This window comes from Trachypithecus francoisi, unplaced genomic scaffold (genome assembly GCF_009764315.1).
Source record: "Trachypithecus francoisi isolate TF-2019V2 unplaced genomic scaffold, Tfra_2.0 Lachesis_group2, whole genome shotgun sequence".
Taxonomy (NCBI): domain Eukaryota; kingdom Metazoa; phylum Chordata; class Mammalia; order Primates; family Cercopithecidae; genus Trachypithecus; species Trachypithecus francoisi.
In genome coordinates, this window is record NW_022681465.1 from 22,292,586 (window position 1) to 22,306,594 (window position 14,009).

Below are 14,009 nucleotides of genomic sequence, written 5' to 3' on the forward strand. Positions count from 1 at the left end.
CCCCCACCTGCTGGGCCACGCTCCCCTCCCCCACCTGCTGGGCCACGCTCCCCTCCCCCACCTGCTGGGCCACGCTCCCCTCCCCCACCTGCTGGGCCACGCTCCCCTCCCCCACCTGCTGGGCCATGCTCCCTCCCCCACCTGCTGGGCCACGCTCCATCCCCCACCTGCTGAGCCACGCTCCCCTCCACTGAGCAGGATGCCAGCAGGACAGATGGATTTCACAGGACACTTAGACGAGCAGGGGATAAGAGGAGGGCACCCAGGTGGGCAGGGCTTGAAGGCACTAGGGAGCCAGCGAAGGGTGTTGAGGAGTGGAGACATAGCTCAGGTTTTCCTTTTAGCAAGAGATCCTAGTGTCAAACTGGGGCGGGATGGGAGTTGAGAACATAGATGGGAGATGAGGGTGGCCCCACCGGCTGTGGCTCTGCTGTGGTCAGTGGGGGTGGCTCAGTAAGGGTGGCCTGAGCCGGCCCCAAATGTCCAAGGTTCATAGGTATCCTTCTAGATCATGTGGCCTGCAGCTCGCTGCCAGCACCTCCAAATGTCCTTCCTTCTGGGTGTGCCACCTTTATGCTCTGTGCCAAGTGATGGAGCCCTTCAGGGAGTCCCTGCTCAGCTCCTCCACAGGGGCAGATAGGAGCCTCCCTTGGGGCCCTGAGGCCACTCCCCAATCCTGGCAGGAGGCCAGGGCTGCTGGGGGTGCACACGCAGCCCAGAGGGAGGCCGCAGCTCCTAAAGCAGGAGAGAGGGAGAGGCTGGGCAGAGATGCCTCCTGGGGCAGAATGGGACTGTGCTGCCCCTGCAGCCATGTGGGCAGATCCAAGGTGGCCTCTGCAGGAAGGAGCAAGAGAAGTGGGACAGGGTGCGCATGTGCACGAGGGGCAGTGGACACAGGAAGGTGGTGTCGGCAGCCCGTGTAGGACGGGTTGCCAGGTCCTGAGCCTGAAGGGTGGGAGACAGAGCTCCAGAAACAGGCCGGGCACGGTGGCTCACGCCTATAATCCCAGCACTTTGGGAGGCCAAGGCAGGCGGATCACCTGAGGTCAGGGGTTTGAGACCAGCTGACCAACATGGAGAAACCTTGTCTCTACTAAAAATACAAAAAAATTAGACGGGCGTGGTGGCACACGCCTGTAATCCCAGCTACTTGGGAGGCTGAGGCAGGAGAATCACTTGAACCCAGGAGGTGGAGGTTTCAGTGAGCCGAGATCATGCCACTGCACTCCAGCCTGGGCATTAAGAGTGAAACTCCATCTCAAAAGAAAAGAAAAGAAAAGAAAAGAAACAAAGTCCCCTTCCCATCTCCCTCAGGCCCAAGGGCCAGCCTCGCCCACCACCCCGTATGAGAAGGTGACTGGGTATGACAAGGGCTTGACCCCGCCCCCGAAGTGGCCCTTCCTGCCTGTATCCCTGAGCTGCCCTTGCCTCTTCTGGTTCTGGCAGCCGGCGGCGGCAGCAGCGAGACCTCATGCCACAGTGCCGCGACTGGAGGGCAGTGACCACACAGGATGCCGTGAACCCCATCGAGAGCCTGGACACCTGGACCGAGTTTGTGGAGGGGAAGAATAAGGTACAGGCCAGCCGTGCTGCTGAGTGCCCAGGGAGAAGGAGAAGGGAGGAGGGAGAGGCCACTACTGCTGTGTGGTTTCCACCTGGCTTCCAGAGTGCTGGGCAGAGCGGCCGAGAGCGGGTGACCTTCCTGCGGTCTGTAGGCCTCGGCCACCCTGCCTGCAGAAAGGTCAGAGGGCCAGCCTCCGGCTTTGTGATGGAGGGCGAACCTCAGGCAGCTTCCCAGACAAGGAAGCTGAGATGCAAGGCCACCTGGCCGGGCCATGAACCCCTGAGGCCCACAGGCCCCAGGGCCAGGAGGGGACAGGGCTGGAGGCTGACCAGGTCTGCACAGAGGGCTGTTGAGCCGCTGGCGCGGCCTGGGGGCAACGCCGAGAAGGGGGTACTGAACAAAGGCACCTACTTCCTCCGGTCACTTCCTGTTTTCCTACACACCTCCAGAGCCTCTTCCTGTTCCAGTCCTGGACAGGAAGTGCCCAGCTGGGGGTGGGGTGGGGGTGGGGGTCTTTGGATGGTAGGCAGGGCCTATGGCCCTCCCTCCTCCCCTGTGTCTCAGGCTTCCTACTCCCTGGGGCCTCGGTCCTTCTGGGAGCCATCCCCACCCCTCGCAGTAACCCTGGACCCAGGGGTTGCTGTTGTGGACAGTCCTGGGCTGAGGAGGGCATCTCACAGGGATCTCGGCAAGCAGCGACTGGGTTGGGCCTGACCCCATCCAGAAGTGACTGGCCTTTGCTGTGACCACAGCCTGAATTCTCACCCTGGCTTGGACTGACCCTGGTGCCCCCTCAGCATAGCCACAGACTGAGCCCAGTCCCGGCCAGAGGTCTCTCTGGTCCTGCCAAAGGCTGCCCTGTGACGTCACCGCAGCCTAGGCCAGCAGTCCCATGCACTGTCCCTTGACTTTTCTGGGCAGCTGCCTCCCTCTGCTGCCCAGGGGCCTTCTCTTCCCTGCCTCACCATCCCTGGTCCTGTGAGTTTCGGTCTTCTCCAGTCCAAAGCCTCAGTTTCCCCCATGACTGTGGTGGGCACAGCGATCTTCTTGCAGAAGCGGAGGGCCCAGGTTGGGAGAACTTGGGCAGGAAATAGATCCTTTTGCCTGTGCTCTCCCAGACCGTGAGCAAGCTGGTGATCCAGAATGCCAACGTGTCCGCCATGTACAAGTGTGTGGTCTCCAACAAGGTGGGCCAGGATGAGCGGCTCATCTACTTCTATGTGACCAGTGAGTGACCAGACCATCACGGGCAGGCCTGGGTAGAGGGTCAGGAGGGGGCAGATTTGGGCGCATTGAGTTTCTGGGGTCCGTGGGGCACCCAGGAGAGAGATCCAAGGCCCACCAGTTGTAGACAGGAAAAATAGATTTGAGGGTCACCAGCATAGGGCCTGGGTGCTGGTGCACTGGGATGGAATGGTGTCCTCCATCCCCAACCCTGAGGTTCCTCCCTCAAGGATGCCCTTGGCTCACTGCAGCTCCTCCTAGCTATACCCACTCCCACTCTCCCCTTCCCAAGCCCTGGGACCTTGTGAGTCACGTGTGAATTTTGCTCTGGGGAGAAGGTCTGTGGTTTACTCGGATTTTCAAATGTGCTAGTGACCTCAGGAGAGCTGAGCCCAGGAGATGACGCCACTAGGTCCCAGAATGTAAATCAGGGCACCAACAGAGAAATGGAGCCCCAGAGAACACCTGGGGGCTGGGGAGGCCACAGGAGCCTCACCAGAAGGGACCAGAGAGGCAAAAGGAAATGGGCGCATGGCACTGGGAAAAGCCTGGGGAAGACACTGTTTCAAGCTGAACATGGGGTGGGCATGGCAAGCTTCAAGAGAGAATGAGGGCTCAAGTCTCACTGAGTGGTGTCACGGAACTCCTGATGACCTGGGCTTCTCAGGGGTGGGGGCAAGCAGTCCAGCTGGGGCTCCTCCAGGAGACAGAAAGAGAGGGAAGGACGCAGGAGACCCCGGGGCGGCAGGTGGATGGGTGAGCAAACTCCCAGGGCAGTGTCACGGGGCTTCTTCCTCCCTCCACAGCCATCCCCGACGGCTTCAGCATCGAATCCAAGCCATCTGAGGAGCTACTAGAGGGCCAGCCCGTGCTCCTGAGCTGCCAAGCCGACAGCTACAAGTACGAGCATCTGCGCTGGTACCGCCTCAACCTGTCCACGCTGCACGATGCGCACGGGAACCCGCTGCTGCTCGACTGCAAGAACGTGCATCTGTTCGCCACTCCTCTGGCCGCCAGCCTGGAGGAGGTGGCGCCTGGGGCGCGCCACGCCACGCTCAGCCTGAGTATCCCCCGCGTCGCGCCCGAGCATGAGGGCCACTATGTGTGCGAAGTGCAAGACCGGCGCAGCCATGACAAGCACTGCCATAAGAAGTACCTGTCGGTGCAGGGTGAGGCTGGCCGCGGGGAGGGCGGGGACACGCTCTCTTCTAGCCGAATCTGCCTCTGACTTTGCCCCGGCGTGGCTCGCCCCTGGGAGGTCTGTTCACAGCCCTGGCCTGCAGGAGCGCCCCCTCCTGACTCTCCACCTCTCCCTGCGGAGGCGCGCCGCGCTCCTGCCGGGCGCACAAACCCTGAGTCCAGCTTTCAGAGATCCGTCCCTCCCTCTCCCAGCCCAAAGAGGGTCCGTCCTCCTGCTAAGTGCAACTCCGCTTAGTTCCTTCTCAACCCCTGCCCCCAGCCCTGGAAGCCCCTCGGCTCACGCAGAACTTGACCGACCTCCTGGTGAACGTAAGCGACTCCCTGGAGATGCAGTGCTTGGTGGCCGGAGCGCACGCGCCCAGCATCGTGTGGTACAAAGACGAGAGGCTGCTGGAGGAAAAGTCTGGTAGGGAGGGTGGCCCGGGCGAAGGGCAGGTCCGGAGGCCCGCGAGGCCAACGACCCCAAACCCAGGTGGACCCGCACCTCCACCCCACCCCCTGCAGGAGTCGACTTGGCGGACTCCAACCAGAAGCTGAGCATCCAGCGCGTGCGCGAGGAGGATGCGGGACGCTATCTGTGCAGCGTGTGCAACGCCAAGGGCTGCGTCAACTCCTCCGCCAGCGTGGCCGTGGAAGGTCCGGCCTCAGCCTGCACCCCTCAACCCCCTTCCTGCCCCCAATTAGCGCTTCTTATGGCCACTTCGGGCAAGTCGTGCCCACCAGAAGCGGCGCTGCCTGCAGTGCACCCTCTGCCACACACACACACACGCCGGCCCCTTTCTGCCCACGCAGGCTCTGAAGATAAGGGCGGCATGGAGATCGTGATCCTTGTCGGTACTGGGGTCATCGCTGTCTTCTTCTGGGTCCTCCTCCTCCTCATCTTCTGTAACATGAGGAGGGTGAGTGTCCCTCCCCTCTCCTGGTGGGGTCTCTCTCAGGACTCCCCCCTCCTGGCCGCCCTTAAGATAAAGAATAAGGTGCCCGCCCTAGTTGACCTGGCAGCCTTGTCTCCTGGGTAGCCTCCCAGCCCTCCACCATGGGCTCCAACCCCGCAGAGGTTGTCTGCCTGTTACTCCGTCCCCTCCTTGACTGAGAGCCCCGCAGGACGTGCCATCTGTCCTGGGCAAAGCTCTGCCCCAGCCACAGTGGTATGGCCAAGTCAGTGAGCTGCCCCACTCCTCCCTGTCCCGTCCCCGCAGCCGGCCCACGCAGACATCAAGACGGGCTACCTGTCCATCATCATGGACCCCGGGGAGGTGCCTCTGGAGGAGCAATGCGAATACCTGTCCTACGACGCCAGCCAGTGGGAGTTCCCCCGAGAGCGGCTGCACCTGGGTGAGGCCAGCACCAGCCTGCCCAACCCACACCTCCTGCACGACCCACCTGCTGCAGGCTGGAGTTCCTGAATCCCTCCATTCTCAAAACTCCCACCAGGAAGGTCTGCCTGGCCTGACCTGCCCCTCTGAGCGTTGGTAACCAGAGCCTTAGCCAGGGTTCCCAGTTCCCAGGCTCCCCGAGGTCACCTGCTGCCACCCTGAGCAGGGTGTGTCTGTCACACCTACCCAGGAGGATGCGCGGCTTCCTGTCCACCCTCTCTCTCTCTTCCCGCTGTGGCTCCCACGCTCTTCCTGTTTGGCAGAGAGGCTCCCCACGCTCCTCCTGCTGCCAGGCCTGTCCTCCTGCACCTCTGGACGGGGCTCCCCTGCTGCCCACCTGTCTCCACCCTCACCCCATACAGCTCACCTGCAACTGGCTCCCTGCCCCGACAGGGAGAGTGCTCGGCTACGGCGCCTTCGGAAAGGTGGTGGAGGCCTCCGCTTTCGGCATCCACAAGGGCAGCAGCTGTGACACCGTGGCCGTGAAAATGCTGAAAGGTGTGGTCTGCGGGCGAAAGGGGCAGCCTAGCTAGTGAGGAGCAGCAGCCTGGGTGGGCCGGTGGGACGGCAACTCAGGAAGGGAAACTGAGGCTGGGAGCCAGTCTCATCCGAGATTCTACAGGGAGGCTGCGGGAGTCAGAGCCAAGGTACCACCTGAACCCCCTGCCTCAGTGGGGCCAGCAGCATGTCCTGGGGCCTTGGTACTCCTCCCCGTTCCCAGAGTGCTGGCTGTGCCTTAGCTAAGCAGCCAGTGGCGGGAAAGGGGGACGTGCCCGGATTGGGGCCGACGTGAGGCCTGTGTCCCCTCCAGAGGGCGCCACAGCCAGCGAGCACCGCGCGCTGATGTCGGAGCTCAAGATCCTGATTCACATCGGTAACCACCTCAACGTGGTCAACCTCCTGGGGGCGTGCACCAAGCCCAAGGGTACGGAGCGGGGCGGCCCGCGGGGACGGCGAGACCCTGGGCGCAGGGCGCTGCGGGCGGGAGGGGCTGCAGGGCCGGGGCTGGGAGGCCCGTGGGGCGCGGGGGCGAATGCGGAGCGCGCCCGCGGCGCGTCCCGGGTTCCGAACGCACGGCCCGTGCCCCGTCCCGCCGCAGGTCCCCTCATGGTGATCGTGGAGTACTGCAAGTACGGCAACCTCTCCAACTTCCTGCGCGCCAAGCGGGAGACCTTCAGCCCCTATGCAGTGAGTGGGCGGCCTGCGGGGCGCGAGCTCTGCGCCGGAGCCGGCGGGTCGCCGCGGGCGGCGGGGGAATGGAGGCGCCTCTGCCCTGGACGCCTGGGCGCCCTCGAACCAGCTTCCTGCATCCGCAGGAGAAGTCTCCCGAGCAGCGCGGACGCTTCCGCGCCATGGTGGAGCTGGCCAGGCTGGATCGGAGGCCAGGGAGCAGCGACAGGGTCCTCTTTGCTCGGTTTCCGAAGAACGAGAGCGGAGCGAGGCGGGCTTCTCCAGACCAAGACGGTTAGAGCCTGGCTGCTTCCCCTTTCCTGGTGCCTGACAGGCCCGGTTAGATACCATGATCAGGCACCCTAGGGAAACCCAGCCTGGGGCCCTCGGTGGGGGCTTTGATGGGAGTGTGTGGAATGGGCTCTGTCTTAGGAAGGGAAGATACCTCGGGGACAATTTTCACACAGGTGTTCTACGACTGACTGGGTCATCACAGGCTGAATAGGAAATTGCCCTGCAGACCAGGCAGGCAGTTGAGGGCCAAGCAGCAGGTGCCAAGCCCCCACAGAGCAACAGTATTTACTGCTCTGGGAGGAGGACGTGGGTGCTCCGGAGGCTGAGGGGGCAGGAGAGGGGCTGAAATGCTTGTTAGCTCCTCCCTGGGGCTGGGTAGATGGAGGCGGTGGCGGAGGCGCCTCCTGAGCCCACCTCGCTCCGCTGTTCAGCTGAGGACCTGTGGCTGAGCCCGCTGACCATGGAAGATCTTGTCTGCTACAGCTTCCAGGTGGCCAGAGGGATGGAGTTCCTGGCTTCCCGAAAGGTGAGCTTCCCCTGAAGGCCCTTCAGACGCAGAAAGGGTGGGTGCATCCCCACCAGCCGCCAAGAAGTGCTTGATTCAGCCTTCACCCTGCAGTGGCTCTGAGGTCCGTTAGCATCTCTCCCACTTTGCAGAGGAGAAAACTGCCCAAAGCAGGGAGTTGACCTCCCAAAGTCTCTTGGCTGGTCAGCAGCAGAGTCTGTTTGACTCCACGACTTTCTCTGCTTCCCCGCAATTCCACAAGCTGTCTCCATGATGAGTCCTGGAGATGGATAGAAATCCTTCCCCACTGCTTGGGCACCCTGGAGTTTCGAGTGTGGGTGTTACCCCAGGGGCCTGCACTGACAGCCCCCCCTTGCGCCTCCCTGCACCCCAGTGCATCCACAGAGACCTGGCTGCTCGGAATATTCTGCTGTCAGAAAGCGACGTGGTGAAGATCTGTGACTTTGGCCTTGCCCGGGACATCTACAAAGACCCTGATTACGTCCGCAAGGGCAGCGTGAGTGCAGGCCATTGAGGAGAGGGAATGTGGGGCAAAACAGGTGATGGGGTGGGACCACAGACTGCCTGTCCAGGAGAGGGAGTGCTGGCACAGGGTGATATGAGCTCCTTGGTTGGCCAGCCACCTGCCCAGCTGCTGGGGAACTCCCTGCCCCCAGGGGACCCTAGTGACCACCCCCCCCCACAACTTAGGCATCCTGGGGCAAGGAAGTGGAGATGGGAGTTGACAAGTGGGGCCCCAGTGCTCCGATTGGAGCTTGTGCTTTGCCCAGTGCCGTGGTCCACGCAGTGGGCCTTGACTCCCAGGGCCTGCCCTGTGGGGTCTGTGTGTGCAAGGCATTGCATGGCGTCTGTCCTAGAGATGGACCAGCTTGGTGGAGTATGTGGAACTCAGGAGGCGGAGTGTGTCTCATGAGTGGAGCTTAGGCAGGACAGCAGGTGCCTGGATGAGCCTCCAAGGCGGGTCAGAGTTCTGCCCCTGGGAGAGGAAGGGTGTCAGAGAGAGGTGGAGGAGCAGGATGGGCCCAGGGCCTGCGCATGATGGGCCATCCAGCCCAGTGTGGCCGCTGGTTGGAGGGAAGGATCAGGTGTGCACTCACAGAAACCCCCCTGACACCATAGGCTGGGAAGAGAGGGGAGTAGGGGTGCTGGGGTGGAGGTAGAGGCCAGTCCAGAAGGACCCTGGCCCTCAGGGCTCCCGGGTAGAGACCATGAGAGGGAGAGAGATAGCTGGTGGCAGAGAGAGATGCCTCAGGAGCCCAGGAGGAGGGTGTCAGGAGTGATGGCCCAGCTTCTAGGGTAGGGACAGTGAGTAGACAGAGCGTGCTTATCAGGGGAGATGGTGAGAGTGTGCAGGGGTGCGTTTCATCAGGAGGCTGGGTTGGGGGTCTAGGGCTGGAAGAAGGCCTGCAGTCTCTCCCGATGCCCCTCCCCTGAGAGCTCAGGGGAAGAGGGGTCCCAGACAGATCCAGGAGGACAGCAGCAGGGAGACACCTTCAACCCAGCAGAGGGCCCTGTTAGGGGGTGCCGGAGCACCTGGCCTCAGCCCTCTCCTCCTATCCACCGTGGGACATGCTTCCCTCCACCTCCCCAGGCCCGGCTGCCCCTGAAGTGGATGGCCCCTGAAAGCATCTTTGACAAGGTGTACACCACGCAGAGTGACGTGTGGTCCTTTGGGGTGCTGCTCTGGGAGATCTTCTCTCTGGGTGAGTGCAGGATGGGGTGCCCGTGGGGAGAGGAGGTGAGGTCACTGGGGCAGGTTACATGACCAGGCCTGCTGGAGTAAGGGCCTGGGCACCTGGAGGTATGTGCCAGGTCGTTCTGAAGCAGGGGGTTTGTGGGCCACCAAGAGCCCCCCACCTCTCCCCAGCCTGGCCCAGCCTCTGAGAGGACTTTGCCTCCAATGTGGGCCACCCTCTGTGGGGTGCACGCTGAAGCCTGGGCCAGGGCTGAGCCTGTTCATGTGGCAGCCCCAGAGGGAACTCAGGGCTCAGTCAGCGGACGTGCCTACTACAAGAGCTCCATGTGGGAGCGCAGGCCCCACTGCAAGCATGATGAAGTCTCCAGGCCAGGGTAGGGCAGTGAACTTCAGTAAGTTAAAACGTCAGCAAGTGGCAACAGTGATACATGGTATTACGGAAACTAAAGGAGCAGGAAGAGTGTAGGAGGCGTGAGAGCTTGGGTCAGCCAGAGCGGCCCAAGGAGGGAGTTCAGCGATCCAGGACAGGGAGCAGCAGGGCTGGCGGGGAGCATCAGAAGCAGTGAGAGGCAAGAGAGGCTTTGTTGAAACTGACTGCAGGCGGCTCCCCTGCCACTGATGATCCGGTAACCATGATGTCTACCGTGTTGCCAGTGCGTGGATGCTCTTGGCACGGTCCTCTTTTAACCAGATGAAGAACTAGAACTGGGGAGGGCAGCGACCTGCCCAGGTCCCAGGTAGAGCAGGGTCGGATGAGCCGTCTCCACCCCACCACGGGGATGGGGGAAGGGACAGATGGGGTGACTTGGGGGGGCTTGCTCCCCACCGACCTCCCCTTCTTGTTGTCAGGGGCCTCCCCATACCCTGGGGTGCAGATCAATGAGGAGTTCTGCCAGCGGCTGAGAGACGGCACGAGGATGAGGGCCCCGGAGCTGGCCACTCCTGCCATGTGAGCCTCCCCATGGCCCTGCAAGTGTTGAGGGCAGTAAGCACAGGGGGCGTGGGGATTGTGGCCATGAGAAGGTGGCATCAGGAAAGCCAGGACCAGTAGGACAGGCCTGGGCACCACCCTCAAGACACACAGGTAGTCTGTGGCTTAGCTGCGATGGGCACCAGGAGGGAAGGCCGGGTGCTGTCGGAACAGACAGAACCGGGTGTTCAGGGAAAGCATCACCAGGAGGCGACGCTGGGCTAACACTTGAAGGAGGAACGAGGGTAGCCAGACAAGGGTGGGGCACGTGTCAGGAGGAGGGCAGAGTGGGTGAGAGGGCCCAGGAAGGCTGGGGAACTGAAGGTGCTGGGGCGGGGGTGGGGTGCACGCGGTCCAGCAGCCCACGTGATCCTGCAGACGCCGCATCATGCTGAGCTGCTGGTCTGGAGACCCCAAGGCGAGACCTGCGTTCTCGGAGCTGGTGGAGATCCTGGGGGACCTGCTCCAGGGCGGGGGCCTGCAAGTGAGCCCCTTCCCCACCCTGTTCTACTATGACCTTTGGCCTCTGCTCTGGGTCCCTGGCCCCAGCTGCCCCTCCAAGCCCCTCTAGGCTCTGCCCACCTCTAGGCTTGGGTGGTGCGGTCCTGGGCCCCTACCCACACCTCATCCCCACACCCTTGCATCTTTCTGTTGAGCACACACCCACTGCACACCTACACTGCCTGTTCCAGATGCTGTGTGGATAGTCAGAGCCTGTCCCTGCCCAAGGGGAATCCTAGGCTGGTCCCCACTGGCCTGCGAGGCAGCCCCATCTCGCTGGCATCATCATGACGCATTCCTTCAGCTGGTCCCGGTTCTGTCCCCAACTCCACTGAGCACACGGACCCCTGACCTGTGTGTCCTGACGTCTCTCCCTCCCCACGTGGTGCTCCTCCAGGGTGGGGGATGGACCTGCTCGTGATCCAGCTCAAAGTGGGGCCTGGAGCAAGGACCAGAGAGCCGCCTGTTGCCCAGGCCTAGGGACTGGGGTGGGTGCTGTGGGTCTAGTTCCATCCAGAGAAGGTAGGAAGTGCTGGCCCCAGTTCCTGAGGCTGCAGGCTCAGCCGGGGACTGGAGGACGAATGATCCGGCCGAACCCCAGCCTGCCCCACCTGCCTTATCCATAAACGAGGTACCTGGAAGGGCTGTTGGGAGAATTTGGTGAGGTTGGCACAGCCGGCATTCTGCTACCTTGACCCCTTACCTGTCGTGATGGCTGAAATGTGCTGGCTTCTAGCATGAGCTCGATTCCTCCTTGGAGCACTCACGTGCCCGCATGGTCTGTTAGGACCGTATTTCAGGGCTCAGGAGCCCAAGCAGTCCCGAGTGCAGGGCCGAGGGCTGAGGGCAGCGGCTGGTGATTTCTGGCCCGGCTGTCTCTCCTGTTCCCGCCAGGAGGAAGAGGAGGCCTGCATGGCCCCACGTGGCTCTCAGAGCTCAGAAGAGGGCAGCTTCTCGCAGGTGTCCACCGTGGCCCTGCACATCGCCCAGGCTGACGCTGAGGACAGCCCGCCAAGCCTGCAGCGCCACAGCCTGGCAGCCAGGTCAGCTGTCCTGAGGGTCCAGGAATGGGGGGGAGAAAGCCATGTAGACAGGGTGCATTTTATCCCTCTGCGTCTTTGGGGGAAAGCAAATCATGCGACGTTAGAGACCAGTGTGCATGAACCCAGAGCACAGAGTGGCTTTAAATGACTCACTGCAGGTCCCCTCCAAGGCCATGTGACCTGGCTGCGTGCTTGTTTTTGAGTCCTGTCCACCCACCAGTGTCCCCTCACCCCAATATCAAGGGTACTTCTTTTTCTTTTTTTTTTTTTTTTGAGATGGAGTCTCGCTCTGTCGCCCAGGCTGGAGTGCGGTGGCACGATCTTGGCTCGCTGCAAGTTCCGCCTCCCGGGTTCACACCATTCTCCTGCCTCAGCCTCCCGGTAGCTGGGACTACAGGCGCCGCCACCACACCCGGCTAATTTTTTGTATTTTTAGTAGAGACGGGGTTTCACTGTGTTAGTCAGGATGGTCTCGATCTCCTGACCTCGTGATCCGCCCACCTCGGCCTCCCAAAGTGCTAGGATTACAGGCTTGAGCCACCGCGCCCGACAAGGGTACTTTTCTCACAGAGAGGTGGAGTGGACTGTGTTTGGGCCAATATTTTTCCCAGGAGTCTCTGATTATCTAAATCACTGACTAGTCTGGGGGTGAGTCCCCAAGAGCCCCGGGGAGGAGGGAAGGTCTCCAACCAAGGCATGGTCAGGAGGAGAATGTAACTTAATTCCCAGAACTCTGCCTGGGCTCTCTTATCCCTGGCATTTCACACTCACGATGGCTGTGCCGCCCACATTCACACCAGCGCTGCTGAGATGCAGGCTCTGCCCCAGCACAAGGCAGGGCTAGGCCTCGGGGACAACCACAGTGAGCTGGATTTTGCCAGGCTTCTTCCACCAACCCCGCAACATGTGCCTTAGTGCACACACGTGTGGGCAGGGCAGTCGGCAGCTTGCAGCCCCAGGGTAGCCTGTCCCCGGGAGGAGCTCCATGCCCCTCATTTCCCATCACAGAGCTCAGCAGTGGCCTCGGCAGGAAACGCAGCCCAGGCTGGGGGTGCACACCCAGGCCCTGCTGCTGAGGCTGTGGGGTAGACATCTGAGGCCAGGCCCATGGAGGAGCCCCTGCCAGCACTCAGACCCAGGCCCGTCCATAGTCCTGCCCCAGGCTGGGGGTCCTTTCCAGGAGAAGAGGAGGTACAGGGAGAGCAGAGAGAACTTCGAGGAGAGTTGTTGGGGCGCATTCCTCAGTACCTTCTGATTTCTCCCCGCAGGTATTACAACTGGGTGTCCTTTCCCGGGTGCCTGGCCAGAGGGACTCAGACCCGTGGTTCCTCCCGGATGAAGACATTTGAAGAATTCCCCATGACCCCAATCACCTACAAGGCCTCTGTGGTACTTCACACGAAGGGCGGGGGCTGTGCTCTCGGGTCAGGGCTGGGGCCGCCTCGGGAGGCAGCCTCAGAAATTCGTAAGGCAAATGGCAGAAACCAATTGCAGGCTTTTTAACGGAAAAGACTATCCTTTGAAAGTGCAAGTCCAGGCTGGGCATGGTGGCTCATGCCTGTAATCCGAGCACTTTGGGAGGCCGAGGCGGGTGGATCACGAGGTCAGAAGATCGAGACCATCCTGGCTAACACGGTGAAACCCTGTCTCTACTGAAAATACAAAAAATTAGCTGGGCGTGGTGGTGGCGGGCGTCTGTAGTCCCAGCTACTCGGGAGGCTGAGGCAGGAGAATGGCGTGAACCCAGGAGGCGGAGCTTACAGTGAGCCGAGATCGCGCCACTGCCCTCCAGCCTGGGCGACAGAGCGAGACTCCATTTCAAAAAAAGAAAATGCAAGTCCAGGGAGAGTCTTGGGCACATTTGGGCCCTCCTACGATGCCACGTCTCACAGCTGCTTTCTGTCCTATGCCCTCATCACCCCCACACAAGGCCTCCCCTTCTCAGCAGTGCAGAAACCCCAGTGGAAGGACAGCTCCTCCTCCTCGGTGGCAGGTTCAGGAGTCCTGGGCCTGGTCAGTGAGCGCTGGGCAGAGGGGCCCCATGGGAGCCCTTGGCCAGACCTCAGGGACCTGGGTTCCTGCCTCCAGGGCCACTTGAAGACGCTGGGGGACTCTGAAAAGATCGCAGTTTCCCTCCCGTGTGATTCAAAATAAAACCCACACCAAGCCACAGTCAAAGGGTAACAAAGCCCCCAGGTCGGGAGGCAGCCTCACAATGATGGTTTTTTTGAACTACGAGCTGCCGGGTTGTGAGTCCTCTCCCTGGTTCTCCCGCGGCTCCTACTCTTTGCACACTGAGCATATGCTTGGCCACCATGGAGGTCCTCCAGTGTGAGGTGTCCACGAGCCAGACACAGCCCCCCGACCTCGGCGTCTCCCTCCGTGGCAGGGGCATGTGACCCTCACCCTAGGATGGAATGGACGCCTTGTTTCCGGCTCAGTTTC

At 61.7% G+C, this 14,009-nt stretch overlaps 1 protein-coding gene across 8 annotated transcripts in view; it reads left to right on the plus strand.

Moving 5' to 3' along the window:
- FLT4 (fms related receptor tyrosine kinase 4) overlaps window positions 1-14,009 on the plus strand; it is a 46,159-nt gene that overhangs the window by 24,363 nt on the left and 7,787 nt on the right. For 6 of the 8 annotated variants that reach the window (XM_033178870.1, XM_033178873.1, XM_033178874.1 and 3 more), the window contains 18 exons: window positions 1,447-1,573; window positions 2,683-2,791; window positions 3,595-3,957; window positions 4,248-4,394; window positions 4,493-4,624; window positions 4,781-4,887; window positions 5,188-5,323; window positions 5,758-5,862; window positions 6,176-6,289; window positions 6,464-6,552; window positions 6,681-6,828; window positions 7,260-7,354; window positions 7,728-7,850; window positions 8,946-9,057; window positions 9,900-9,999; window positions 10,399-10,504; window positions 11,416-11,564; window positions 12,833-12,953. In XM_033178870.1, coding sequence (XP_033034761.1) covers window positions 1,447-1,573; window positions 2,683-2,791; window positions 3,595-3,957; window positions 4,248-4,394; window positions 4,493-4,624; window positions 4,781-4,887; window positions 5,188-5,323; window positions 5,758-5,862; window positions 6,176-6,289; window positions 6,464-6,552; window positions 6,681-6,828; window positions 7,260-7,354; window positions 7,728-7,850; window positions 8,946-9,057; window positions 9,900-9,999; window positions 10,399-10,504; window positions 11,416-11,564; window positions 12,833-12,953 — 2,383 coding nt within the window. Of the gene's footprint in view, window positions 1-1,446; window positions 1,574-2,682; window positions 2,792-3,594; window positions 3,958-4,247; window positions 4,395-4,492; window positions 4,625-4,780; window positions 4,888-5,187; window positions 5,324-5,757; window positions 5,863-6,175; window positions 6,290-6,463; window positions 6,553-6,680; window positions 6,829-7,259; window positions 7,355-7,727; window positions 7,851-8,945; window positions 9,058-9,899; window positions 10,000-10,398; window positions 10,505-10,712; window positions 11,565-12,832; window positions 12,954-14,009 lie in introns of those variants that run through there. The other 2 variants (XM_033178871.1, XM_033178876.1) reach the window with 2 other exon arrangements.